A 27332-nucleotide genomic window follows, 5' to 3' on the forward strand; every position below is an offset into this window, starting at 1 on the left:
GAAGTCAGTTTTCGCCTGCGTGGCTGCGTTCCCAGTCGGCCCTGGGAGAGCGACGCTAACGGAAACTTCTTAAGGAGTATTTTAATTTTATTCTCTTTGTCTGGTAATTAAAAACAACTACCTCAGTAGCTCTCTCCCGGACAAATACTAGCCTAAGAAGTGCTCCCCTGGGGTATGAAGGACGTGCCTTCTCCTCTAGGGCAGCCCATGTTTGCAGCGGTCGGCACTATCACGGCTTTCCCCACGGCAGGGCCCGTCGGTACCATGCTGCGCCCAGCCTCTGCCGCAAATGCAGCAGAGTGAAGAGACTTTGCCCTGCCCGGAGACCAAACGTACCCGTGCTGCCGGCACGAGTATTATTTTGAAAAGCGATGGGGTTTTGTGCGTCTGGCGACTGGTATTCTTTAAAGGTACAGCCAACAGACCAATCCTCCCTGGACACTAGGGGTATCGGTGTATTTATGCAAATCCATGCAGCAAAATGTTTACTTCACTGCTTTGTTGCAGTTTCCCCTGCTTTACAACCTTTAGCCAACTAGGCGATTAAAATAAAACCGAGAACAATAGCTTCTCTTGCTCGTGCCTCCCTCTAGAGCTGGCGCTTAGCAGGAGTGGAAACGTGCCTGCCTCGTTGGCGGGGAGGGGGGAAGAGGAAGGGAAACGAAATGAACCAAACCCGCCCTACAAATCCCGGGAGCAAAGCGGTGGGTGCAGGAGAAAGGCCCAGGGCCGGGTGGAGTCGGCGGCGGCCGGCACCTCCTCGGAACCCTGGCTATGATCTTCTGAGCGAAGCCTCGGCTCGGCCCCGGCCTTGTCGGGAGCATGCTCGTTTCTGTGCAGATAATAAAAATATGTCGTGTTTGTCGCTGTGTCTGTCGCTTCCATTCGATTTCTACCTCTGCCTGCTGCTCCTAAAAAGGGCTGCTCTCGGCCGTCCTGTTTGATACCGCGCTCTGCGAGAGCCTGCCGCGAAGCAGGAGCAAAAGGAGGGAGGACAGAGGGGGAGAGAAATTAAACCATTTTACTCATCGGAGAGGACCTCTCCACCCATGGCTGAGGGAACTGTTCAGCAGGCTCTGTCCTCGGCTTCTTCCTCCGCTGGGAAACGCGCCCGAGCTGTATGATTTAGGGGGGAAAGGTCCTTCTCTCTGTCTACACAAGGTTTAGGACACCTAGCAATTAAAGCCCCCTAGGAACCCCCACGAAAGGCCTTAAAAGCTTTGCATTTCTCTGCTCGTCCGCCATCTACGGGGGACGCTAGGCCCGTTTTGTCCGTGGTTTGCGTGGCGGGGCTGGAAGCCCCCACCGGTGGGGAGCAGAGCTGTGGCCGGCATGGGGCCAGCGTGCTCGCCGGGCCCGTCTCCCTCCAACCGGGCCGGCAGCAAACGCCTTCGCGGGGAAAATGTCTGTGTTTGTCGGCAAACGTCCCCTGCCCCGCCGCTCCGCAGCCCGCGGTGGGGAGCAGGAAAAGGCAAAGCAGGGTCCCGGCGCACACGTAGGGGACTCCTGGGCCGACCCGCAGCGTGGACTCAGCTCGCAGGTGGGTCTGCAATCCTCGCTGGACGCTGCTTCGACCACGACCCCGCAGTACCCGAGCGAAAAGCAGGGTTTGTGTGCAATGTGCCATTCCAGACCCCACAGAAACACCCAGAATCCCAGGACCGGACGGGGGAAAGGTGCAGGGGAGAGTTAGTCCAGACCCGTGGAGACTCTAAAGGTTACTTTAGGAGTGGATTACAAAGAGGATATCAGGATTCCGATACATTTTATAATTGAATAAATTTGGTTTATTTTAATCAAATATCACAGCAGAAGGTTAAATATATTTCTAAGATATTTTCTTCAATTTTATTAAATTTATATAATTTATTCAACAAAAGAACAAGAATTAAAATAGTACAAGTGCACTTGTCTTGATTAATAAGGCATTCTTAAATGTCTTGCTTATTGGTATTTATTATTAGGAAGTTTATGTCGTTTCCCGCAATCACCATCTTTCAAGATTGCAAATATATATATATTTATATATAATTAGAAATTTATTGCTACAAACTCTATATCAAATTTGCAAAAATAAGTAGATGAAGTATTAAATCTAGAAGTTGTTCTGGATACGCTTATAAACAAAATAAACACCCAAACAAGTGAAGCATCCAAAGAAGGGAAATGTCAAGTGGAGGGACATGAGGTCACTCGTCCTATGGCAAGATCACGTACAGGGATAGTAGAGCCGAGATGTCAGGCTGTGGTCCTGGTTATTTTTGATTACCTTTCACAAAGACTTTAAAGGGCAAAAATTAATTTGTCTGGCCTTCAGCTCTGTCTTCTTCCAGATCATGTGCTTCCTTTTTGGCCTCCCCTTCCTTTCCCTCCTGTCTGGAAGCGGGGAATTTGTCCTTGTTGTTCTCTTTTTTCCATTTCATCCTCCTGTTCTGAAACCAGATCTTTACCTGCCTCTCGGTGAGTCCTAGTGCATGGGACACCTCGATCCTCCTCTTCCTGGTCAGATAGGGGTTAAATAGGAACTCCTTTTCCAGCTCTAGAGTCTGGAATCGGCTGTACGTTTGCCTTCCTCTCCTCCTACCCGGCGCTGCTGTTTAAAACAAAAACATAGGGGTTTGGACGTTGGTGTGGCCGTTGAAAACAAGGCGTAGGTAGGGAGCGAGGGCTCCAGTCCCTCTGGAATTCCTCGAGAGAAGCCCCACAGAACCGAAGGGAGAGAAAACAGGGCACGAAGGAGTCTAGAGCTTTACATAAGTGAGAGAAAAACATCTATAGCAAATGCACGAACTGCCTCAGCTGTCCCTCTGCACAGGGGGTTGCGGGTTCACTTTATGGTCTTTTATTCCGTCTCCCCCACACCGCTTCCAGACCCTACACCCTTCCCGTTCACCCTTCTCCGACGGGAGACGAGCGAGCGTGTCAACTGCGCCTCGGGGTTCGAGAGGTGCAGTCTTAAAGGCTACTCTTGAGTTGGTAGCTGCCTTCTGCAGAGGTTGCTGTTTGCTTACTGTATCGCTTTACTATCGCAAGCCACCGCAGTAAGAGGAATCGCGGGGAGAGAGGTAAGGAGTGAGGGAGACAGGCAGGGAGCGAGAGTCAGCGAGAAAGAAGCGGGAGGAGGAAAAGAAAGTTTCAAACTCAGACGTGAGATGGAAGCAAATTTTTGACTGCGTCCAACCTTGTGGTCTCATCCAGGGAAACATTTGAGCAGGAGACGAGCTCTGATTTAAGTGGTCTGGTTCCTCGCCAATATTAGCACTGGACGATTTACAGTCAGGATATTGTACCAGCTCGGCCTCTTGCTGTGTCGTAAAAATCTGCTGTCTCTGTAAGTTATCGTATCCGTAAAATTTAGCGGGCTCTCCGTGACAGGTAACCCCGCTGCAGGGGGCAGGAGGCGGAGGCGCGGCTGGGGGAGGAGGAGGCGGCTGGTAGGCGGCCGTGGGGCTCCCCCCGGCCGGGTGGTAAAAGTCCGCGGCCGCGCCGCCGCCGCCCCCCGCCCCGCCGGGCGCGGGGTGCGGGAAGCCGGAGGCGGCCGCGCCGTTCCCGTAGAGCAGAGCGGCGGCAGCGGCGGCTGCGGCAGCAGCGGCGTGTCGGCCGCTCACCTCGGGTGCGAAGTGACAGTCGTAGTACGGGGAATTGATGGGCTCCCCCGCCGCCGCCGCCGCCGCCTTGTACTTGGAGTACAGCGGGTTGACAAAGTAGGAGCTCATCGGGGAGGGGGCAGCGACGAGCGGGGGCGCGGGCACGGGGCGCCCCTCACGCCACCGCCGCCGCCGCCGGTGCCTCTACGCCGCGCTCATGCCGCCGCCGCCGTCGCTGGCCCGTGCGCTCCCCTCTCCTGCTCTCCGTGTATGTGGTGACCAGGACTGGATTATAATCGCTCCCAAAATGACCTGCCTCACTGCTTTTACTATTTCCTATTAGGCACACAGCAGCCCGCGCAAGCACACACACACACACACACACACACACACATACGCACACGCTCGTGAGCTCAGGGGGGACTTTTGGCTTCAGTTTACATGTGCCGCTCCTCGGGCAAGAAAAAAGCCCGGCCCAGCCCTGCCCGGATCCACCCCGGCCGCGGCACCACCGCTCCCCCCGCCGGTGCGCGTTCGCCAGGAGCTGCTGAAACCCCCACCGCGCAGGGGAGAGGCGGCCGCGCAGATCCCGCGCGATAACCGCGGGCGCGCTGCCGGGGGCGACACCCGGAGCGCGGCCTGCCTCACCGGCCAGCAAGGGCAGAGCCCCTCCGAGGGAGCTGATGGCAGGCGAAGGGCCTTGGGGGGTTCGGTACAGGCATCTGGGGGGCCGAGGGGCGGCAGCGGGCGAGTCCCGTTGCCAGAGGGCCCTCTGGATCATATCCTTGCAGCTGAGCAGATCCTGGGGAATGAGATGCACATTTACCCTTGACTCTGTGCACGCATGGCTGAGGCTTCAGGTTAATTGATACTTAATGGAAATCATGCCTATGAATATACTTTCCATCATTTCACCCTTGGTGGACGTCATTACCGAGGGGAAAAAAAGAAAAGTGTGGGTGAGCAGTTAGTACCGCTCGGGGACTCGGTCCGAAATAAGCGAGCCCTGTTCTCCAGTAGGAAGGAAGGAAGAAAAGCTCTGCCCGGCAGGCTCGGCGCTGCCCCTGCTCCTCAGGCCGACCACCCCCGCTGTCCCCCGAGCCCCAAGAGGTGTCGTCTCCAGTCCTCTCTTTCCCGATTCGTCCTGCAGTGGGAACCAGCTTTTCGGACAGACATCCTCATGAGCTCGAGTCCACCCTATTTTGGAGAGAGACGAAAAATGTAGGTGAAATATAATGCAGGCCCAGCCAGAGCCATGTGTGACCGTCTGATGTGAATTGACAAAAAAATATTTGTGGTTACATAAAAGGCATCGCAGGCTCCTTCCCCATCTCACCCTCTCTCCCACCACCACTCCCGCCCCCATGACGAATAACCCACTTTGTCCAGCTGACCAGCCCGGCTGCCCCGCGTGTGAAAGCCCGGATGGGCCTGTGCCCGCAGCGACTCCCTCCCCTGGGCAGGGGCCCCGTGGCCCAGGGCGCAAGCCTTTGGGAACTTACGAAGACTTAGGGACTCCCGTGCAGCCCTGAGAAAGGCGGGGGAGGTGGGAGAGGCCCAGGGATCCACACACACGGATTTTTGGTGCTACACGGACTGCCAGCAGTAAAAGCCCTTTGCCAGACACCAACGGGGGAAGGCAGGAGGCCGGGCCAGGAGAGGGGGAGCGGCAGCAGATTGACAATGCCTCGTCCTGCAGAGGGGCACGGAGGGGTAGTGGCTGCTTCCCGCATCCGCACCAGAGACTCCCGCCCCTCCTGCTCATCCCGCTGGGGCGTTAGTTACGCGGGAAGCACTGTGCCGGCGAGGAGCGGCGGCTCCGCGGGCCGGGGGCGCTGCGCGGACCCTGCGCGGGGCGCGGCGGCGGCGCTCGGGTGGAGCGCGGGCGCCCTCTGGCGGCATGCGGCTGTAGCGGCAGCAGCGCCCCCGCCCCGCGCTGCCCGCGCTGCCCGCGCTGCCCGCGGCCCCGCTCCGTCCGGTGCCGCGCCAAAAGTGGGGCAGGTGATGAGAGACTCTTCCTTTGCTTTCTGGTTTGGGTTGGGTTTCTGCCTTTTTTTTTTTTTTTTTTTTTTTTTTTTTTTTGTGGCTATGAGTTTACAGTGCCATTTTCTTAGCACATTTCGGTGACCCGCTTTTATTTTTTTCTTTCTTTTTTTTTTCTTTCTTTTTTTCTTTGTCAGAGTTATAATCAACTGCATACAAAGAATGCGCCTCGTTTACACATGGCAGCCAGGAAAAGACGCCTGAGCTTTGAAGATGCCTGCTATCGCGTTTTCGATCATGTTTCCCCACATATTACACCACGAATTCTCCATGTGTGGTAGTTTCAGTGTTATACGTTTTTGTCTTGAAGATGTTATTTTGTTTTCCCTTGCTTTTATGTATTTATGGATTGATTTATGTAAACGAAAGTAAAGATGAATCTTTGTTCACCCCCTCCTTCACCACACATGCCTGTGAATTATTCGGTATAATGCGTGTGCAGGAGATTGTGCATATGTGCAAACATATATTAACACAACCAACGGGTAGGAATTAAATTATTCAGTTTGACAGTGAAAGTAATTTCCATAGAAGAACTGCATTCCGTCATTCAAGAGAGACTTTTGGTTTTCTTTCTGCTATTTTGAAATAAATGCACGCCATATTAAAAACAGGTAAACAAAAGGGAAAAATACACAAGGTAAAATCTGCCAATCTGCCTGATATAAAATATTGAAAAGATAGTATGGGTTTGGTGGCAATTTATTAACAGAGACTCTGCTGGAATCAACATAATGGAGCGTTGTGTACAAGAATATTGTTTACGTGTTGTTGTAGATCACCCCCCTCTATGGGTATTTTCGAAAATATAGAGGCTGGCATTGTAGGATTCATTGCAGTAGAATATCCAATAAAATACATTTCAACAAATAAGTGGACTTTGTAAAATCTCTCAGTTCCATGACCTTCGGGTCTTTTTTGAGTCTGTTGCCTTGGCCCAACGCTGACATATTGAAATTTATAGTCCAAGGTTTTAAAACCTAGTTTGTCTGCATTTTTTGCCTTTTTTCCCCCCCTAACAAACACAAACATCAAAATAAGGTGGTTTCAAAGAAAAGTGCCATAGCATATCGTAAACTCATTAGGTCCAGACGTCTAGCCATCTCAATGGTTTTATTATACCACGGTTCTTCCTGTTTTAAAAGAATTATAGGTATCTTCTCGACAATGGATGGGAAGCAATGCAACACCTTTTCCTGGCAGTGCTTGCCTTTTTTTCCTCCCTTCTTTTTCTTACAGAGGTAAAAAACATTAAACACCAGGTCTCTCAGCTGTCCCCTTAATCTTGAATTAACCGAACTGCTCGTAAATATTTACGGGTCCTTCATTTTAATGGTTGCTCTTTAAACAAAGCATTTTTTTTACAATGAACTTCATCTCAATTATCTTGATAAAGTCATGTGTGTTTATAAATGCAGAAGGCATGAGGCGCGTTGCTAAATGAGCTCTAGCCAACAAAGCCGAACGTTTGGCAGCAGCCGTGTCCCCCCGGAGCTTCCAAGCTTCCCGGTTTAAGAGCACTGAGGCTGGAAGCGACCCACCGGGAGGGGACAAAATAAAATAAAAGAAATACAAAAGTAATGTTTAAGCGAATAGGCATCATTTTGTTTTCTTGGCTCCTGAGGACCGATGTGGAAGTATCTCTTACATGATCCCAAGGGATCGCCAATCTCTGAAAGAGCGCTGGTACCTGAGGCCTGGGAGCGGTACGGCGGCAGACGCACCTACCCGGCCTCTCGGCACTGATCTCTAACAGCATATGTCGATTAGGCGACGAGAAGGAAAAGTGACTTTCCTCTGGCCTTAGTGGCTCCCGGAGGCCGGGTTTTCCCGTGGCCCCGGCCCGGTCGCGCCCGGCCCACGGGGGCTGCGCGGGGGCTGCGCGGTCGGCGGCGCAGAGGGCATCGCGAGGGGCGCACAGATTTCTCCTCTCACCGCAGCGCTGTCGTTCGGTCACGGCAGACTTTATTGTGTAATAACTGACAACAATTACAACAGGTCCGTAGTTCGAGACACGGAGTGGTTAATTAATACAACAGTCACCGGGGGCAGGGGTGGCAGCTAGCCGGGGGACTGGGAGGCATGAGGCCTGTGGTGAGCGGCTCCAAGGGTGAGACAACTTCCTAATAGTGCACTAAAGGGGTGTGGAGGGGGATAACTCGTGGCCTCGCTGTGGCATCTATTGCGAAGCATTCAGACCTAGAAAGCAGAGGTTTGGGGAAAGATTTCATCTTAGTAAATCGTGGACAGCACAGCAACCCCCACTGATTTAAGCGGCTGTAATTTGATATATGTTTTATTATCGTAATTATAATTAATTTCCTTACCTTTATTTTGGCAAAATAACTATCTAGTCTACATCACTTTTAAGAAACATGTCAAACATTTAACATCAGATAGAGTTCCCAAAGCTAACGTGCACTCACAATATCATCATCTAAACGGTGTGGGAAGGAAGAGGGGGGGCTTAAGCAACTCTGCAAAACACGTTGGCGAACAAGACAAAATTTCGCAAAATACCTGACATTGACCACGTTTCACTTCTATCCAAAAAAAAAAAAAAAAAAAAAAAGACCAGATTGATTTAAAGTCCCTGGAGTGGAGTGGCGAGGGAGGAGGAGAAACGTATGGGGGGCTGAGGGTGCAGGGGAAGAATAAAACCAATCAAAAAAAAAAAAATCCAAAACCGAAACAACCCCCAGCAACCAAAAACCCACCCTCACCCCAAAAAAGCCCCAAACTCAAAACTAAATCAATAATTCCCAACTGCATTTCTATCCCAGCATTAGTCTCCTTTATTGCCTTTCTCCTTGTTCATCTTTTTCATTTTCATTCTTCTGTTCTGAAACCAGATTTTGACCTGTCTCTCTGTGAGGTTTAAAATCCTAGCTACTTCGTAACGGCGGTCTCGGGTGAGGTACATGTTAAAGAGAAATTCCTTTTCCAGTTCCAGGGTTTGATACTTTGTGTAGGGACAACGCTTTTTCCTGGTTGAACGAGCGTGGATCCAGTTTGCTGCAGGATTATCTGGAAGAAGGGAGGTATATAGAGAATGGGGGGCGGGGGGAGAGAAAGGTCGTTAAATTAATTTAACGAAGGATGGACTGTTTTCACAACTTTGGAGGAATTATCATAAAAGCCTTAATGCCCCAGTCTGTTTACTGTACAAATGATGTCTTGATGGTAGGTGGTTATGTGGAGTCTTTTATGGGTGCTTGTTGCTGCTTGCGCTGGGGTAGGCGTCTAGACGTTTTTATAGGTTAGTAAAACTATCAGTTTTGCACATTCGAGCCTTACAGGTTTCGGCAATAAATCAAAGGGGCAATTTCTTTCTTTCTCTCCTTCTCTCTTTCCTCCTTTTTCTCCCTCTCTCTCTCTGCCTCTATCCCTCTCTCTCCCCCCGTTTTGTTCTGTTTTCTTTTTTTTTTTACTTACTTGGGTCAAGTTGTTGCTGTTTCTCCTCCTTCAGATCGCTGCTCGGGCTGGGGTTGTGGCTGCAAGCGGCGGGGTCCTTGGAGCTGCCGGCAGCCGCTTTCTCCCGGGGCTCCTGGAGGAAGGAGCTGCACGTGTACTCGGGCACACCGATCCCCTGGGAGTCCCGAGACGAGGAGCACTCAGTCCTTTTGGAGGAGGAGGAAGAGGAGGAGGAAGACGAGGAGGCGGCTGCTCCCGTCTCCGGCTTTATCCCGTAGTGGCGCCCGTTGGAGGAGCCGGAGCTGGACGCGGAGCCGCCGCTGCTGCTGCTGCCTCCGCCGCCGCCGCCCGGGAAGCCCGGGAAGGGCTCAATCCAGGAGCGCACGTAGCGGCCAGCGTCGGCTGCCCCTAAATGGGGCTGGTGCATGTAGGGGTGGTAGATCCCGGTCATTGCCGCAGACGGCTGAGGGTGAACCGCGGACCAGGAGGTGGAGAACACCGTGGATTTTGGTGCAAAGCTACAAGAGGAAAAATCTGAACTCTCTGCAACACCTGATGGCCTGGAGGTCGCACTGTGACCTCCCTGGACGAATCTACTCCCGTAAACTTCTTCGCTTTCATGGCCTATGAGAGAATCGACATAATAGTTACTTATGGTGCCACTAGACGACATTTTAGGCTCCCCTCTTAGTCATATAAAAGGTTACACTGTTAACTGTATATGATACCCTCCCGGAGAACAATCGTAGTATTTTGCAGACTGCAACCCTCAACCATTGGTTGCGGAGCCCACGTGATCATATTTACCAATACTGCGAGTAAATCAATCCGCTAAACTGGGGCTGCTGTGATTAAAAAAAAAAATCATCATCAACAGAGGCCCCGCACAGTGCGTTTTACCGCCTGCGCACCTACACCGCGCCGGGGCCACCCGCCCGCCTGCCCTGCGCGCTTGCCCGCCAGCCCTGCCCGCCCTGCCCTCCCCTGCCCTGTCCGCTTGCCTGCCTGCCTGCCCCTGTTGCCCACTCGCCCTGCCCGCCTTCGCTGCCCGCCTGTCTGCCCTGCCTGCCCGGGGCGCGGCGGGCGTGGCCGCGCTGGCAGCCCACGGCCGTGGCGGGTGCGGACTATTTCTTCACCTCCTTTGAGTGATTTCTGCCATTCATTTCTTAATCAATGAGAGGCAGGGTGTTTAAATAAATCCAACAGCCTTGGCTTGCTAATCACGCTCCAAGCTGCTGAGGGAACCCGCTGGGAAAGGGGGATTCTTGCCTGTAAAAACAAACCATCGCAAGCTGGGACTGTAACGACTTCTCATAAAACAGGAAAATGTTACAGTAAAAGCACATTGCGGTACTTCCATATTTCAGAGCATGTGCGGGTATTATTATTCGCTCCCCCTACCCCTGGACAGAAAGTTTCCATAGAAAGGATACACTTTTAAAAAGAGATGCCCATTGTGTTGTTTTAAAGCAGGTGGAAGACCTCTGTAATGATTTTATGCCTTTCAATAAAAATTTTATGAGGTGTATTTGATTATAGATTAATGTGTCTCTAATAAAATGGACGGATGGAAACAGCAAAGCCTGTGTCTCAAAGCACAACTGACGTGTGGCTGAACACATGCTCCTGTATCTGCGAGCCTTTGGGGCTGCACAGCTCCAACATAGCCCCCTTTACGGTGCCCAGTGCGACCCGGGAGGGATGCGGGCAAAGGCAGCCCCGAGGAGGCGGCCTGGCCCCGCACTGGCAGCGCGGCTGCCGCGGGCAGGCTCCGGCTCGCAGGGCCGTCACTGACCCCCGCTCGTCGGCAGAGCTGTCTCCTCCGCCCCTAGTTCAGAGGGAGCCACGTTCAATGCCTACGTGAGATTTTTTTTTTTTTTTTTTTGTCCACTTTGCTTTCTTTTCCACCCCCTCCCTTCCCACTCTTCCCTCCCGGCCCAGTTTTTCTTCCCCGAGAGAAACGGTGCCCGGTTAGTATAGAAAACTGGATTACCCATGGTCTTCTGCCCACGCCTGCTCCCCTGGACGAGGGATGGTGGCTATGTCGGGATCTCGAGGAAACGTAGAGAGTTAGTGGCGAGCCCACAGCACAGCCCTCAGCACAGCCCGCCAGGGGCACGGACAGCAGCGCTGGGAAAACACTTCCTACTCGTGTGCCGTTATGAGGAAGGGACTGAAATTCCTGTTTGTTTAATGATTTATTACTCTCCTAGGTTGTTTTCTTCCTTTTTTTCTTCTTCTTCTTTTTTTTTTCTTTTCCTTTTCCTTTTCTTTTTTTTTTTTTTTTTTTTTTTTTGTCATCTGACTTTAGCATTTTCTTCTGCGATTTTATAACTTATCTTACATTGTTCCCTAGAAGCAGGGTTTGTGGTATGGCGAAGAACTTGCCCTCGTTTCACACAGATATAAATTGGTAAAGTAGGAAGATTAGTGAGCCTCCTTTTTTTACATACGTTAAACACTTGGTATGGAGTCAGAAATTTACTTCCCACTGCCGAAACTTCTTTGGTGATGTAGCGCGTATCTTTAAAGGAAAAGAAAAGGCCGTTTAAAGGTATGCAATATATAAAGGGCATTTTGGGGTATGGTTTTGCTTTTTTTGAAAAGGCAACAAGCACAAAATACCTAAGTGCTTGTGGCTCTAGCAGATTCAAAACGCTTATGCCTTGGTTTGAGGAATATATAGCTCTGTCCTATGAGTAAACGTGAACATGAGGAAGTATTGGTTTAAATTAAATATCAGAGACAAGAGAGCAAACAGAACGCCACCAATAGAATTATGAGCAGGATCTGTCATCAAGTCGGACAACATTGGCACTATCTTGCTTTTAATTTCTTGATTTAGAAACAGCTTAGGGGAGGAATGGGCGTTGATTGTGAGCGAGCTTATTTCCCAACGCAAACAGTAACCACACTATTTTTCCAGTACCGTTTGAAGGTGATAGTATGCCCAAGTATTTGCACTTCAATTTGGAGTCATGTTCATTTGCAAGCCATTTGCTGTTCTGCTTAGTATTTCTGCTCACACGGGCATTCACCCGTTCTCACGCACGCATGCCCTTCCTCAGTTTCCAGAGCAGAGCCCTGCTAATAACATTTTTCAGCTATGTATAGAAAGGGTTAAGAGTCGTGAACGTCATTAACTGGATGTGTGCTACTAAAATGGAATTGCGAGAAATAAAACGAGCTCTGAGCAAACAGAAACGGTGCAGGGTGACAAAAGTAGGTCTGAAGAGGCTGGTGTACTTTTGTAAGCAGGCTGGGGAGCGTTTCTGCTCAAAAAAGCCAGCCTTGCCAGATGTTGGGAGTATTTTGAGGGAATATTTTTCCTTCACCATCTTCTGAAAGCTCTTGAGCCGACCAAAAACTGAGCTCCTTAACACTTACTTATACCCAGCTTTGCATTTGTTGCGTTTCTTGGGGTTGTTTGGGTTTTTGTTTGTTTGGTTTGGTTTTTTTTTCTTTTTTAGCGAGCGAAGACATGAAATCAAAGTCTACACATTGTATGCACATAGTGACTGATATTTTTTAAATCAACATACGAACGTCAAATAAAACGACACACATATTCCTGACAGCTTGTAGCAGAAAGATTTTTTTATCACTTACCATTTACGAGTTGATTGGATGAGGATGCCCAGTTTAAGTCATAATATTTTACAACATTTTTTTCCTTTCTCTTTTTTTTTTCATTCAGTTTGTCAGACTGCGAACATCACACAACATTTTATCAATTAATCAATCGTTTACAGACATTTATAAATTAATTAGGTTTACATCATTTCCCTGCCCAGTCTCCACCCCAACCCTAAAAAATAAAATAAAAATAAAAAAAAATAAAAAAAAGGAGGGGGAACAATGGAGGAAAAGAAAGAAAGAAAACCAGGCACACACACACAAAGACCAGAATATGGTAAAGAAGGTACACCAGTCCAAAAAGGTGTTGATAGAGAAGGATCAGGACACCAACCTGGATCTCTGCGTTAAACATTTGTAGAAAACCAAAGGAACCGCAGTAGTTTACAGAGTTTATTGCATTATACATGCAAACAGAACATGCACAAGAGGGACAATTTGCTTCTGAACGACTACTATTCCACATATGCACCACAAGGAAATGTCTACAATGGAGAAGAAGGAAATATTCCATTTTACGAAGGACAATCTCTAAGTTCATTTGCGAGAATAGTTACATTATAATGTGCTTCTCTTTCCCCCCGCCCCCAGTTTCCCCCCGCTCTTTTTCTGAAAGTATTGAATGTACTCAAAATGTTATGGCCCGTGTAACAGCCCCACATAAATACCATTTTGTTAGTAAAAACATGAAAAAGTCACATTGCTTGGATGTTCGACAGTTCCAATAAGTTAAGACCAAATGATAATATTCAATAATAGTTACCCTGCATTACGATGAGAACAAAAATAAATTACACGTGCTAGGTTTTATATATACTCATCATAGTAATACATATTCACTTGCAGCGCTAAAAGAAGGACGAAGAGTCACATTCTATCAGAAAACAAAACAAAACAAAACAAAAAACTGGAAAATGCCGGGTTTTGCCAGAGTCTCTCCTGCTTTTAGCAAGTGGTGGTGCTGTGCCCACTCCTCACTGGTGCCCCCCCCGGGGTTAGGGTTTAAGAGAAGGTCAGATTAGCGGTCAGTTCCCGGATTCGGTTCTCCCTGCTCATCTTCTTGAGCTTCATTCTGCGGTTTTGAAACCAAATCTTGACCTGCCTGTCAGTGAGGTTTACGCTCTTACTGATCTCTAGACGGCGCTCTCGAGTGAGATACATATTGAATAAGAACTCTTTCTCTAATTCCAGTGTTTGGTGTTTAGTATAAGGACACCTCTTCTTTCTGCCACTCTTTGCAGTTAGCCAATTGCTTGTTGGAGTATCAGACTTGATTTCCTCTATCAAAATCAAAGAAGAAGAAGAAGAAGAACAAAATCAAAAATACCTCAGGCTGTTAGAGTGTACCCTTGGCCATGACCCCTCCTCTGCAGTGTCTGGCAGATATGGTGGATGTGGGCATTAAACACGGTTCTGGTAAGGTGTGGGCACAGGGAGGGGACCTGCTGCCAGGCTGGGCTTGCCCATCCCCAAGCACGGCACCCTACTCTCTCACGGCCCCGCTCTCCTGCCCCTGCCAGTAAGGGTCCCTCAAGTTTTCGGCCGGCGTGTAACATTTCAACAGTATTTAACCTGCCATCCGCCCCATGAACACATCTTAACGGGTCTAGCCTCGCCATGGCCGCCTCGAGCTCCCACGACACTTGCCACCAAAATATTTAAATTAAAAAATAGTCTCTCACTCTATTTTGAAGCAGCATCCCCACACACATCAGCTGAATCACACAAGCACACCTATAAACAGATATAGACATTTTCCCAACCAAAACTATATACAAGAAATTTCCACCCTCTGTCTCGGATTTTTTTTCCATTTTCTTTTTAGGGTTTTTTTTCTCCCACCAGAAATAAATCTACCCCACATCAGTCTAGACCTGGGATACTAAATAGAATTCAGATAAAGCAATTCTCAATGCACACATAGGGTAAAAATCGACCTAGAGGTTGCAAAGTACATTTTGATAAGAAAAAAAATCCCGTTTTGGTATTCTTCGATACATGCCGTTCAAAAGAAAAGGTCTAGTGCACTTTTAGAGGGAAAATAAAATCAGATTACCACCGCCCTTAGCTTTCAAAAGCATTTCAAAATACTGGTGCACTTTTGGAGACCAATCTAAGGTTATCTAAAGAACCACATTGAAATATTCAACCTTTGGACCAGGCAGATAGCGGGCTGCTGCTTTCATTGTGCATTTGTTTCGAACTTTACCCAGCCTTGTAGCACCTATTCCTCACCTATTTTAAGAGGATCGTAATTAACTTTAAATGCAATCAAACCGTAGTAAAGCTCAGCGGAAAAAAAAAAAAAAAAAAAAAAGGCGAAATACTACGAGAGAAAAGTTGAGGTGGTCGTATTTTACAACCTCCAGACCTGCTTTTTTAGATGTATGGGGCTGCTTTTGGCTGTTGCAGCGCATTAGGGAGCACACGACTATATTCCCCGCATCACAGAGGCGGTCTGCATGCACGGGAGAGGCAGATCTCTACGGAAAATCTTTGGACCATTTTGTGTGGCATTTTTGCCTGCCAAAATCTTCAGAGAGACAGCACCTGCAGCCCGATACTCCTTAGCATTAAATGTGATGGCTGTGATGCTCGTTAGTATATTCGAGCGTGCTTTATGGTGCTGGCGTGTTGGAGTTACACCACGGCACGGCTTAAACTCGGTAATACAGACCTTTACTCTCCTTCTCCTGGACTTCTGGGCTGGACACGGAGCCTTCAGGCAGACAGCTCCGCTCCTCTTGCAGCGTGGACTTGGGCTCGGGACTTTCCACTTGAGAGACTTTAGCGGTGCTGTCTTGGTTGTTCGGGTTTTCATTCATTTTCTTTTCCAGCTGAAGTTGAGCAGATATCTGCGGTTTGGAGCTGCCGCGAGGGTTTAACTGTAACATTACAGTTGAACTCGTTTCAGGGCTATTATTGTACTCTTGGGTTTTCCCAGTGGCGTAGGTCTGGCTCAGTCTAAAATATCCTGGGACGGGAACCTCGGGGTTCTCAATGGGGCATGATTCAGACACCAGCCTCTGGTAGGAAGGGACGTCTGCAGAAATGAGTTTGGATCTCTTATCGGAATACATGCAGCAATTGCTTTCTTCTTTAATATTTGTAGTGAAGGAACAAGTGGGGACCTGCTGTGTAACAGGTTGCTCTATTCGACAAGATCTGTTCGGGTCTGTCCAAGTGTCTACTTGAGGTATATAAGGATGTACATTCATACCCATATTTTGGTGATTAACTTCTCTCTTAGCCAGAGACGGAAGGAGTCCACAGGTTTGCATCCCATACGTCCCAATGTCTGTGCTAGGTGGCATATACATGCTGGCGCTGTTGGAGTAGAAACTGTCACTCCTGCACGCACTGATGAGAGAATCTACTAAAAAAGTATTAGCGGCAGGAGAGCTGTTGGGAAAGGACATTTTGGGGCGGAATTTGAGGAAGAGAGATTGTGTCCTTTGTAGGCTGACATCTCTAGGAAAACATTCCCGTTGTAATTGCGGATGCCTCCGCGCGACCACATGACAGGCGGGCCCAATGGCAGCGCCCGCCGCCCCGCCGCTGACGCGCCCCGCCGCTGACGCGCCCCCGCCGCGCCGCCCCGCCGCGCCCCGCCGCGGTCAACAGCGCCCCCTGCGCCCCCGCGCCGGCACCGCACCGCCGCACCGCCGCACCGCGCCCGCTCCGCGCAAACACCGCACCGCGCCGCGCCCCCCCCGCGCCGCGCCGCGCAAACACCGCCGCGGCGCCTTCCGAGAGACACCCCCCCCACACACACCCCGCCCGTGACAAGTGCGGGGGACAAAAGGTTGCGGGATTTATTAATGCGTATTAAGGAGAATCAGGGGGCGATCAATAAAAACCCCTCATCTGCATTCTCGGGCTACTCGGTAATTTTCTTGCTTCTGAGGCTTTTTCAAGAGTTATACCCTCTGTTGCCGCGCACGGGAAGATATTTTATTAACAAATCAATCGAGACTTTGTAAAGGATAAGATTAATAGTTAAGATTTAGCATAATGGCGTTCGCGTTATGAATTATTGAAAATTATACTATTGATTTTTTTTTTTCCTCGCTGCTAACCGAGAAGGTCAATTTTTGTTTTAACACAAATCGTCAAATATTAAAAGGTGGACTTTTGTCATAACTCGAATTTTATAGGGAAGCTACATTCCTAAAATTATTTTACAATGCTCTCTCCAGACCGCCTGGGGAAAAAAAAAAAAAAAAGTTAAAAAAGTGGGGTTTTCACTTGCCCAGGAAACCGAAAGCATCAAAAAGATAATTTCTTCTTCTGTAGCACTGCTCACTAAAAAACATATAGAAACCAATATCCTCAATGCAACTCGTTCAAGCAACTTTTTCTCTTTGCTCTTTTTTTTTTTTTTTTTTTTTTAAGAATGATAATGCATCTGTATTGTAAAATAAACAAACAAAAAAAAAGAAAGCAACCAGCAGAAGGCAATAGTAACTGTCTACCTGGTAGTCCAGAGTTTTTCGTCCCAAGGTTTTAAACCTATTTTACTGGTTTTTCTCCCACTTCTTAGTCGTATTTACACCCGCAGTAATAGTGGTAGTAGTAGAAGCTGGTTTTATTACTCTTTTTTTTTTTTTTTTTTTAGCTTTCTCAGATTGGAGTATTTCTTATCTGGGACTAATGCTGTCAAAGACTCTCACCCACACAAAGTAAACTTGTTGATAATTTTTGTTTCGGATTCATTCGCCTGCTTATTTTGGGCCTTTCTACCATCAAAACACCCTTTCAAGTCCCCAAGAGCAGTCAGCACGTGAAAGGATTAAAAGAGAATTTAAATGCGTCTTTCTCACAGTTACAAACATGCGTTTTTCACCAACGTGGATTTGAATTTTCCTCTGTTTCCTAGCATTTGGATGTTTTGCACTTTGCCGTACACTTTACACTGCTGGTAACAATAACCCTATTTAAAATTTCGCGGTGGCAATGAGACAGACCTTTTAAAACCTTATCGCAGCTGTTCAAATACAACATCATTGTCAGGTTAAGAGCCAGTGCCTTTTATAGCTGCAGTCTCCAGCTCCTGGGTTACCGGAGAGTTTAAATATTACCTTCGTAATATTCGCTGCTCGCAAGCCCTTTCCGCAGCATCCCCTGCGCCTGGCGCAGCCCCTGCCCTACCCGGGCACGCTTCGCCGCCGCCGCGGGCTGAGCCGAGCCACGGGCGCTGCGGCGCGATGGCCATGTAAGATCATGATCAGAGCCATGGCTAAGACTCGCCTGCGCCGGGAAAGAAGCCGCGGCTGAGCCCACGACGCTCCCTCCGAGCGCCGCGTCCCCCCTTCGCCTTCTAGCAATTTCCTCCTCTTCAACAACAGCCTGGACAACCCACAGAGTTTAAAGAAACAAAATACTATTTTTCTTGACGCAGTTTAAGACTTGACTATTAAATCTAATCAGGAATTTTATGCCCATCAAATGGCTCTTTCATAATCTTTATTTACACTGTAAGAAAAGGGGGTCCCAGAAAAATCCCAGCTGAAGTATGAGCCCAGAGGTTTGCGGCGGGTTTCGCCCAACAGTAAAGTTAAAACAATAAGCAAATGCTGAACTGCTTTCCACGCTGGCCTCACTGCTGCTGCTGCTGCTGGAGGAGCTGAATTCTGGACTCCTGATTAGACTTGAGAGCTCTTTGATTTTTTGTAATTGAAAATATTAATTTCGTGCATGTCACTACACGGAAACTCAGATGACTGTTGTGATTATAATAATTTAAATATTGTGTTCAGGATTGGCAAACGGCTCCATAAGACCCTTCGCTCACGGTAAATCATGAGGGTTTTAAAAAGGAGCTGCAATTTTTTATTGAAAACGAACAGTAGAAAGTTTAAGTTTGATGTAAATAGAAGTTGAATAAACACGCTAGAGCCACTGGGGAACTGGGGACTTAGGCTCTGGATATTTAATGTCACTATTGTTTTAAATCATATTAAAATGGAATAAAGTAATTAACATTAATAAATAAATCAATATTGTGCAATAAATGAGATATATAATCTACATTAATATAAAGGTTTTGCTCTCAGAGCCCCATATTTTTCCAAACGAGGGTGGAAAAATGCCCCAACCAATGGGTCCATGCAGATGTAAATTACTGTTTGTAATAAAGCATAGGTGGACATTACAGTTTTCTCCTCCAGCAAATGTCAGGACTAAAAACTGGGGGTTACCAGACGTGGCAGCAGGGCTTAATTTTCACTGCCTTATCTTCCTAAACCTTATTACTGGTGATATGATTATTTTTTGTCTCGGCTGCGCCGAGCATTCTCATAGTTGCAATTTGCTGTGTTTGTGTCTCATTATGTGAGGGGGATGGGAAAGAGGTATGAAAGAAACTAGATATTTTGCAGATGCCGTCAGTAACAAAGGTATTGTGAGAAATGTCTTATTTTAAAAACAAGCTGGAACCCAGGAAGCTTTTAGTAAATTTCCTTTGATTCACTCGATTTCAGAATTTTATTTAGGGTGTCTTTAAACGCGCAGACTGTATGTTTTATGCCACGCTGTTAAATTGCAGGGAAACTGAAGAATAGTTTTATTCAAGAAAAAAAATTGGCTACGATATTGTGCCCTTTCTTCTTTTAATAATGCAACTGTCACGTTGCCCAGATTTCTATGTGCCATATTTTCATAGAAAGAGTCGGTGTCTGGGCTGAGGGCTCAGGTTCCCTGCATTTTTTTTGACGGAGGGCGGGGGACAGACACGACGTACTGCTGACATTATGCATTTCCCTAAATATGAAAACTTATGAAATAAACAAAATAGCACCCTGGTCTTTTCTTCGAAAGTGTTATTTCTGTGCTTAAGGATGGCAAGGTAACATTGACTGTGCTCTCGGCTTCACCCGAAGCCTCAGCCCTTCCGCTATTATATTTCTATACTTCTATGAACATCAAAGTGCATATCTGGTGTGATGAGATTTTTGCGTGTATATTGGTCACCCATGTAGCCCTCATCTTCCGTATTTGGGCTGCACATTTATCTTTCGGCAGATTCCTACCGCACTTGTAGTTTAATCGGAAAATAAGCAAGTGCCCTTTTCTTTCTCCGTAAAGGACAAGCCCAAAGACATTTGGAAATAGCTCATAACCTTTTCTGTCTAAAGGAATTAAACAGACAAAGGGATAAAAAGGAAAAGTAGAAAAGGCTGTAGACTCGCACAGAATCGTCACATTTACACAATAGTTCAAAAAATAAGAAAGCGGCATTTCCATATCCTGGTGTATGTATAAAATTTTTTTAAATTAACACACACCCTGGCTCCCATCACTCGTTTACATGCTCTGAGATCGGCCTCACCGTAATTGCGAGGGTTTAAAACAGCTCGTGTGAAGCCTAATGGGCTTGGGGTTGGTGTGGGCTTTCGCCACACCAACTCTTATGCCAAGAAAAACAAACACAAAAACTTCGCTAAACATTTCCCCCTCGAAATGAGTATCGCCACCGAGAGATCAGTGGATTTTCCTCCGGGATATGGCTATGCCTTCAAGGGCTACCTCTGGCGTCAGGGATCCCAAGGATTTCAGATTGTACAATGCCGGTTTATTACCGACGGAAAGGCTATTTCTAGGAAAGTGTTAACAATGAACTTCTAAAAAAAAAAAAAAAAAAAAACAAACAAACCCAACAAAAAAACCACTCACACCCCAACAACCCAGCAGACGAAGTGCCAACAAATGTTTTCATGAGAGACGGGTCTTTAAAAAACGCGAAATATGGCTGAGCACACGTGAAATAGATTTCGATGAATTCTGCAAATAAGCAGAAAGCAGTGAAACCCTTTCTTTCCTCAGATTCTGACCAAAAGTGCACAGTGGAGGGAAAAATTAAAACAAAACAAGAACTAGAAAGATAGAACATATTCTGTCGCTGGAGAACGTCCAGGAAATTCATAAACTTCACTTTAATTTTCTAATCTCTACTTTCATTTTAATAGATCTCCATAGTACTTTTAAAGAGGAGGATTTCATTCAGCAATGCCTGGCAAGGTGATGTTAGGATATTAAAAATATCTTCTTTTCTCTTTAGTCTCTCTGTCTGTCTTTAAAAAAATAAACACTCCCAGGAGCTAACGTTAATATCGCAGTTAAATAAAATGTGTTTTTAACATTATGTTTTCTGTATCCAGAGGTTTATTTAAGAAAAGCCTCGAGTAAGAATCGAAGATAAATTGTGGAAACGCATGGTTTTTACATTACTTTTGTTACACCCGCGTTAAGGTTCTCCTTAAAGGAGTAGATAGATTTTCGTTCTAGGGAACGAATTCTGAGTATCTCACGGTTTGGTTTTTTTCTTTCTTAAAATTATGGGATTTTTTTTTTTTTTTTTTTTTTTTTTTTTTTTTTTTTTTTAAAGCTCAGATGTATAATAAAATATTATGACCAAAAAAAAAAAATCTTTTAAAATGGCATATTTCTCCAACACGTCACGGTTATGGGTTATTTGTTTAATAAATCTTTTTGATGCTTTATTTTCTCATTTGGAAGGCCCTGAAATCTTATCGTTACTTATATATTAGATATTTTATTAGCAGTGGAATTATTATTAGGGGGAAAGGAGACTGGAGCACCAGAGGCTGCGGCATTGCAGCGCCTGGGCGCGCCCTCCTGTGGCCGTTGCCCGCCAGGCACCGGGAATTTTCTCCTCTTCCAAGTCTTTCTCCTCAGCTAAATTTGCTCTCAGTCTTGGGTCTCTCCTTTTCTTTTTTTAAATAGCAACTTAGCACTGCTATCATAGAGCATTTTTGCAAGATGAATGCTAGGGTGTTTCGGTTTCCGCGGTACACTTTTGCGGTATCTTAGCATTTTGAAGGCATATTAATATGCTGAGAGAGATTATTAAAGCACTGCAAGGAAGAGAAAAATCAAACGACTCGTTCTCACCCTGTGGATTAAGGATCGGGAGACACGCGAGAATTTTTCTATAAGGTCTGGTAAAATTCTGGGAGGAATTCCCCGTGACTTTGCGCATTCCTAATTAATGGGCTTTGTTGGGAAACGCACATCCGCAGAAAACCTGCATAGAAATATCGTCTTTCTCCCTAAATTACGAGGCATTTCATGGAGGCCACCCTTTTTTTCTCCTTCTAAACAAAACCCTTCTTTTTCTTATGAGTTAAAAATAATTTTTAATAATAATTTTAAAAAAAGAAGAAGAAAAAGAAAGAAAGAAAGAAAGAAAGAAAGAAAGAAAGAAAGATGTTTGGGTCGAATTCCCAGGGTGTGGAAGAGAAAGAGAGGAAAGTGAGGAGCCCCCTGTGCTCCAGCTGGTGGGGAAAGGAGCCGGGCACGCTCACTGTACACCGCCGAGAGCTCACCTCGACCCAGCCGGGATTTTCTTTGCGTTATGATGCATTTGCTAATATGGCCAGCTATGCGGTAAAAAGTGTGTGTGTGGCTGTGCGTGTGTGTGAGAGAGAGGGAGGGAGGGAGAGAGGAAGACAGAGAGAGAGTGGGTGGTGGTTGAAAATAACAGAGGAACCTTAAGGCGCCTAATTATTCAGAAAGGTTAAAGGTGATGACCTTGACATTTTGGAAGTTCAAAGGCATACACTTATGTTTTTCTTGCTAAAGTGTTTAAAAAATTTTTTTTAGTCATGCCTCCCTCCTCTTCTCCTTCTCGATTTTTGGAATTCTCGAGCTTTTCCTGACTTGCTTGGCACTTTTGCCTTCCCTGCGTGCGAGCATAGCGAGAGCCCCTTCGTCCTATTCAAAAAAGGCAAATTCTTTTCTCACTCGTCGCCTTTATTGCACACTGCGGAAATCTCTTTTTCACCCACCAGAAGGTGTATAATATAACCCAATTAAGCTGTTTAGAACCTCGGGTTTTATGGTGTTGTCTAGACAGTTCAAGGTTTTGTAAACAGCCCAGCCAGGTCACCCAAGATAAAGCGGCGAGGAGAGGAGCGGATCTCCACCGGGTGCTGGCCCCCGGCGGGGCCCGCCGTGGCCGAGCACCGGGCTAAGCTGAGCTCTCGCCAGCGCCGCGCTCCGCTCGCCCTACCCGGCAATCATATTTAAGAGATCCACCCTCTGCCTCCAAAGTGCTGGGTGGTTTTTTTGTTGGTGGGGTTTTTTTTCCCCCGCTTTTTATTTTTATCCCCTTTTTTTTCCCCTCTAGTGCCAATTGTTTATAGCTCCCTCTTGTCTGACTCGCTCCCAGCCCTCATTCTTTCTGCCTTGCCCTTCACTAACAAGTAAACAATCATCGACGGTGATTATTCTGGGCTTATTTTAAGCCTGATCAGTTAAAAAAAAAAAAAAAAAAAAAAAAAAAAAGCCTTTTTCGCTGTTTATAGTAATTGTAGTACCATCAGACGTGATGGTCTGCAGACAGCCATGTTGGCTCTGTCTCACAGCGAGGGGAAGGTACGCATACCTACAAAGGGAGAGTTAGGCATCTAAACTATTACTTACTTAAAATTCTTTTAAAATAACCCCACTAGGCTTCCTCCCGTTATTATTTAACTGAACTTGGCTCTAGCCCGGGAAAGGCTAGGATCTTTCAGAGGTGGAAATCCATACAGTGCACGGAAGCTATAACCTTAACTTTACTAGAAACAATTTATTCACATGAAAAAGACAGCGGCCCATGCTTTTGGATGACAATAGAAACATATATATATATATTTTATATATATAATGAGCGTACATTTACCATCTCTTAAATAAACCGCATTCACTTAAAGGGAGGAAATTGTTATCCTAGCTCAAAAGCAACAACAGAGCCCCCCCGAACTCAATGAATTGTAAGCAAAAACTACCAGACACACTGCAGGTCCATTGCTGGTACTGTGGGAGAGGGAAAAAAGCACCTTTGGCGAAAAACACTTGAGAGTGGACAGTAGGATTTACTCTAGTTTCCCTTTATCAGGAATCTGCTCCGCCAAGCCCCGAAATCTCCAGTGGCCATTCAGTGTGTGGAGTTGCACATGAAAATGAAACTTTGAGTTCCGCAGGGTGGATGTGTCATGTAAACCAATTAACTTTTGCATTCAGATGGTAGGTCAGAGAGACCAAACTACTCTTTGTGTTTCTTCTTTCTTCCTTTTCTTGCTTTCTCTCTCTCTCTCTTTTTTTTTTAATATTTTTTTTTTTTTTTTTTTTTTTTTTTTTTTTTTTTCAAAACAAGGGATTCCCAGTGAAATATTGGAGTCGATCTCTGTTCAGTTTCTTTTCTTTCATCCTTCGATTCTGGAACCAGATTTTAACTTGCCGGTCAGTGAGGTTGAGCATTCTGGACAACTGCAGTCTTTTCTCTTTGTTTATGTAAACGTTGAAGAAAAATTCCCGTTCTAGTTCTCTTATCTGGTATTTGGTATAGGGACACCTCTTTTTCCTTGATCGCTGGGGAATTGCTGAAATTGAAGAAAGAAGAAACTTATTTACGCTTCTGCTACGAACATGCTCAGCTACGAATTGATCAGAGACTCTGATAATATCCCATTGCCTGGATAACAGCCCTCTAGCAGTTCAAAAAATATTCCTGATGCTTATAATCTCCGGGTGACTTAGCAAAAAAAAAAAGCTAATATTTCCCAACTTCTCCTTAAAAGAGAGCTCTTCAAGCAATACAGAGAGATATTTAAATGGGTTGGAAAAATTCCAAGTTTCTCAAAGTCCTCTCACGCACACCCCCCGCCCCAAACAAACGAAGATCTTAAGCTCTAAACCGAAGGCAACTCTGAGCACTACCTGTGAAATCTCCCCGTCTCCCCCTGACAAATCAACAATTTAATAACAATTAATATCCTCTTCCAAGAATACCTTAAGCCCACCTAAATTGGTTTCCTATCGTAAACACGCTTTACAACGGTAAAGGAAATCTTATAGGATATATAAAATCCTTTGGATGCTTATAAAATTGCACATAAAATGCGGCTTGACAAAGTGTTGGCCTTGTACTCTTGCCCCCAATTTACTACTGATACCTACCTGAACTGTTGCTCTTCTCTGCAACAGCCTCACCAGAAGGGGAATCGGCGCTGTTTGCTGGTGTCACTTTCTTCTCCTGGCTGGAAGGTGTTTTACTGCAAGTGTTGTTCTGGGCTTTCAAGTCGCCCTTCTCCGCGTCCCCCTCGCCCTCGGAGTGCTGCTGGTACGGGGGTCCGGGGGCTGTCTCGTAAAACTGGTCGAAACCTTGCGGCAGGATGCCGTTTCTCCCCACCGAGCTGTAGAAGTTGGAGGCGGTGGGAGACGGTCCGTGGTGGCCGCAGACAGGGTCCGTTTTGAACAACATTTCCGTCCTCCTGTTCGCAGGCTGCAGAAAGTCTCTGTGCATCACCTCTTCAGCTGAGTAATAAGGAGCATAACTGCCCCTATACTGCCATTTGCTGCGCTCTAATCCGTATTCCCTGAATGCTACTTCGCGCACAGGTTGAACATGAGGTAAATTAGAAGAATAAGGAAAAGTCATTTGACAGGACGACGACTGAGACAAAAAAGAGGGTTTCGTCGAGAAATCTGAGGGTGAAACGTAATAAGCGCACCCTGGCAGATACATATTGGATGTGCCGTGACTGCAATCGTCAAACTCAGTCATGTCTTCCTTTTTGTGATTGCAAGGAACCAGGAGGCTTCAATGCATTGAACAAGATCCATCTATTGCACAAGAGGGTTTGGACAGGATCAACTAAGAAAAAATCCCCACCGTGTGCTGACGTGCAATTCATCTTGATTGATTCTAGTGGTAATTATGTCACGTGACGCGATGTAGAAATGTCCTTATATCTATATCAGCCCCTCGGAAAGGCTCCTAAGATCTCTCCAAAGAGCCCTCCCAGCACGGGGAGGTGAGCGCGCCGTTTGTACAAATATAGCCGGTTTTTTCTCTCATCCTCTCACCAGGCGATGTGAGATACACGTAGGTGGTGCGGCGGATCACCTGGGGCCGCGCCGCCCGGGCAGGCGCCTGCCCACCGCCGGAGCCCGGCGCGGAGCCCCACGGTGAGCGGCCCCCCGCCCGCATCGCCACCCGGCCCCCGCGGGCAGCCAGGGGGGAGCACTGCCACCGCAGGGAAAGGTGGCCCTGGGAGCGAGGGGTGCGGGCTCACGGACGGGCACCCCCGGCTCGGAAACGGGATCGCTACTACTTAGAGGGAGAGATACTCTCCGGCCGCCGCTCTCGAAGATGATAAGCGGGTGGCTGATGGTTCACTCAGGAAAGCCAAGTCCCATTCACACGCTCGAGAGTACAACCGGATCTGCCCGCCCGGCTCCTGCAATCCACGGTTGGCATCAAAACTGGTCACGAAATTCAAAGCCTGAGTTTCGACCACCTCGTTTTCCCTCGCTTATAAGCCCAAACACTGCGCACTTGTGTCAAGGCGCCAAACTGAAATGAGAAATACGCAAACAGAACATCTCTCAGCAGCCGGGTTTATGAAAGGGAGACACTTTCGTGCTCTTCTGTAAGGCAAAGGGCTAGGGCAGGAAAAGAGGTCCACCAAGCACGGTTTCCTTAGGAAGCAGAGCAGCACACAAAGTGACCTCTGTTCCCCTGCCTCCAACTCCCACCAAAATGTTCATTTTCATTGGAAGGGAAAAGCAGGACTGGTAGCAGGAGACATGCACAGCAACCGCCAGCCCCGCTCCCGCCCTGCCTTCGAGGGCTCATTTTTGCCAATTTTCATTTTCTCCTTGAAATATAATTTTATATGAACGAGCACAAACAGGGTCGCAAAGGCTGAAAAGAGAAGAGAATAAATAACACACGCCTTAATAACCCCATGCTCGAGCAATTCCTCATTCCAGAAACGTTTGCCAGCTCTCTATGGGAATGCCTTTTTTCCACCACTGTACAGCAGAGCCAGCGTAGCCCCACGACATGCCGCACTCCAAATAAACCCGAAATCTGGACAAGTCTCCCAAGCCGAGCAGGTCCGCCTCCGTTCAGCCCTACAATGCCCGGGAGGAGGCACCGGCAAGTCAACAGGCCCCACATCACCTCCACAAAGATCAGCATCCAGGTACCACAGCAAGCAGAGAGCTCAGCAGGTGGGGAACCGGCCCCACAGAGCTGAGGGCAAGCGGAGAGAAGGCCCATGTGTTCCCCGGCTCCTCGAGGTGGCAGTGCCCCCGGGGACCCGGCTACGCTGCGACAAGCGCCTCCTGCACGCCCCCGGCTCCACAGTGCGGAGAGGCTCCGGGGGCGGGAGCCCCGCAGCCCGGGCTGTGCCCCGCACCCTGGCCCCCGCCCCACCGCCACCACCGGCACGGCCCCTCCTGCATCCCCTGGCTCCCCAGAGCAGTAGAGGGTTGCCCCAGGGGCTTCCATTCCCCAGCCCAGCTTGCCATTTCTAAAAATAAAAAGACCAGGGCCAGGCAGATATTATGGAACTCATTCCTTCACCCCTGCTTTTCTTTCCTTTTTTTCTTTGTACAGTATGCTATTTTTTTTTTCTCTGGTGCCTCCCTCGCAAAACACCTCAAAAGCCAAACATTGTTCCCATCAGATAGACTCTCACAAGTTATCACGAGAAACCAAAGCACAAAACCACCATTCCTTCCTTTAATCGGCTCTCGAGCCCCCTCGATTATGCTGCAACAGACAAAAAACCTCCTAAAAATGATGTCTGCGCAGTTAAAATGGCTCCTGTGTCACTTACCACCCTGGACCTTGCA

At 47.4% G+C, this 27332-nt stretch overlaps 4 protein-coding genes across 6 annotated transcripts; all 4 read right to left on the bottom strand.

Annotated features, from left to right (window-relative positions):
* Positions 1-2297: 2297 nt before the first annotated feature.
* On the bottom strand, positions 2298-3891 carry HOXD8 (homeobox D8). 3 transcript variants are annotated; one of them, XM_050339852.1, is made up of 3 exons: positions 3609-3891; positions 3182-3329; positions 2298-2593 (listed from the first exon to the last, which is right to left on the bottom strand). In XM_050339852.1, exons 1-3 carry the CDS (start codon positions 3714-3716, stop codon positions 2298-2300), a joined length of 552 nt encoding a protein of 183 aa, XP_050195809.1. In that variant the 5' UTR covers positions 3717-3891. The 3 variants fall into 3 exon arrangements, with proteins under 3 accessions (XP_050195809.1, XP_050195808.1, XP_050195807.1); XM_050339851.1 differs by having other exon boundaries at positions 2298-2590; positions 3182-3716; XM_050339850.1 differs by having other exon boundaries at positions 3182-3716.
* Positions 3892-8391: 4500 nt separating this feature from the next.
* HOXD9 (homeobox D9) lies at positions 8392-10313 on the bottom strand. Its single transcript, XM_050339857.1, has 3 exons — positions 10181-10313; positions 9066-9889; positions 8392-8657 (listed from the first exon to the last, which is right to left on the bottom strand). The coding sequence occupies exons 2-3, from the start codon at positions 9715-9717 to the stop codon at positions 8416-8418; spliced, it is 894 nt and encodes a 297-aa protein (XP_050195814.1). The 5' UTR covers positions 9718-9889; positions 10181-10313; the 3' UTR covers positions 8392-8415.
* Positions 10314-13065: 2752 nt separating this feature from the next.
* Positions 13066-16153, bottom strand: HOXD10 (homeobox D10). Its single transcript, XM_050339877.1, has 2 exons — positions 15358-16153; positions 13066-13960 (listed from the first exon to the last, which is right to left on the bottom strand). Exons 1-2 carry the CDS (start codon positions 16097-16099, stop codon positions 13683-13685), a joined length of 1020 nt encoding a protein of 339 aa, XP_050195834.1. The 5' UTR covers positions 16100-16153; the 3' UTR covers positions 13066-13682.
* A 7627-nt stretch (positions 16154-23780) lies between these two features.
* HOXD11 (homeobox D11) lies at positions 23781-25329 on the bottom strand. The gene is made up of 2 exons (XM_050339876.1): positions 24645-25329; positions 23781-24067 (listed from the first exon to the last, which is right to left on the bottom strand). Exons 1-2 carry the CDS (start codon positions 25249-25251, stop codon positions 23832-23834), a joined length of 843 nt encoding a protein of 280 aa, XP_050195833.1. The 5' UTR covers positions 25252-25329; the 3' UTR covers positions 23781-23831.
* Between the last annotated feature and the right edge of the window lie 2003 nt (positions 25330-27332).

This window comes from Myiozetetes cayanensis, unplaced genomic scaffold (genome assembly GCF_022539395.1).
Source record: "Myiozetetes cayanensis isolate MyiCay16 unplaced genomic scaffold, myiCay2020 scf9, whole genome shotgun sequence".
In the NCBI taxonomy this organism is placed as follows: domain Eukaryota; kingdom Metazoa; phylum Chordata; class Aves; order Passeriformes; family Tyrannidae; genus Myiozetetes; species Myiozetetes cayanensis.

Coding starts and splice junctions, on each gene's coding strand:
- HOXD8 (XM_050339850.1), bottom strand. CDS start 3,716: ATGAGCTCCTACTTTGTCAACCCGCTGTACTCCAAGTACAAGGCGGCG. Junction 2,594..3,181: donor TCCCTGGATGAGACCACAAG/GTTGGACGCAGT, acceptor TGTTTTAAACAG/CAGCGCCGGGTAGGAGGAGA.
- HOXD9 (XM_050339857.1), bottom strand. CDS start 9,717: ATGTCGTCTAGTGGCACCATAAGTAACTATTATGTCGATTCTCTCATA. Junction 8,658..9,065: donor ACAGCAACAACTTGACCCAA/GTAAGTAAAAAA, acceptor CCCTTCTTCCAG/ATAATCCTGCAGCAAACTGG.
- HOXD10 (XM_050339877.1), bottom strand. CDS start 16,099: ATGTCCTTTCCCAACAGCTCTCCTGCCGCTAATACTTTTTTAGTAGAT. Junction 13,961..15,357: donor CCAGGAGAAGGAGAGTAAAG/GTCTGTATTACC, acceptor TGATTTTGATAG/AGGAAATCAAGTCTGATACT.
- HOXD11 (XM_050339876.1), bottom strand. CDS start 25,251: ATGACTGAGTTTGACGATTGCAGTCACGGCACATCCAATATGTATCTG. Junction 24,068..24,644: donor AGAGAAGAGCAACAGTTCAG/GTAGGTATCAGT, acceptor CTTCAATTTCAG/CAATTCCCCAGCGATCAAGG.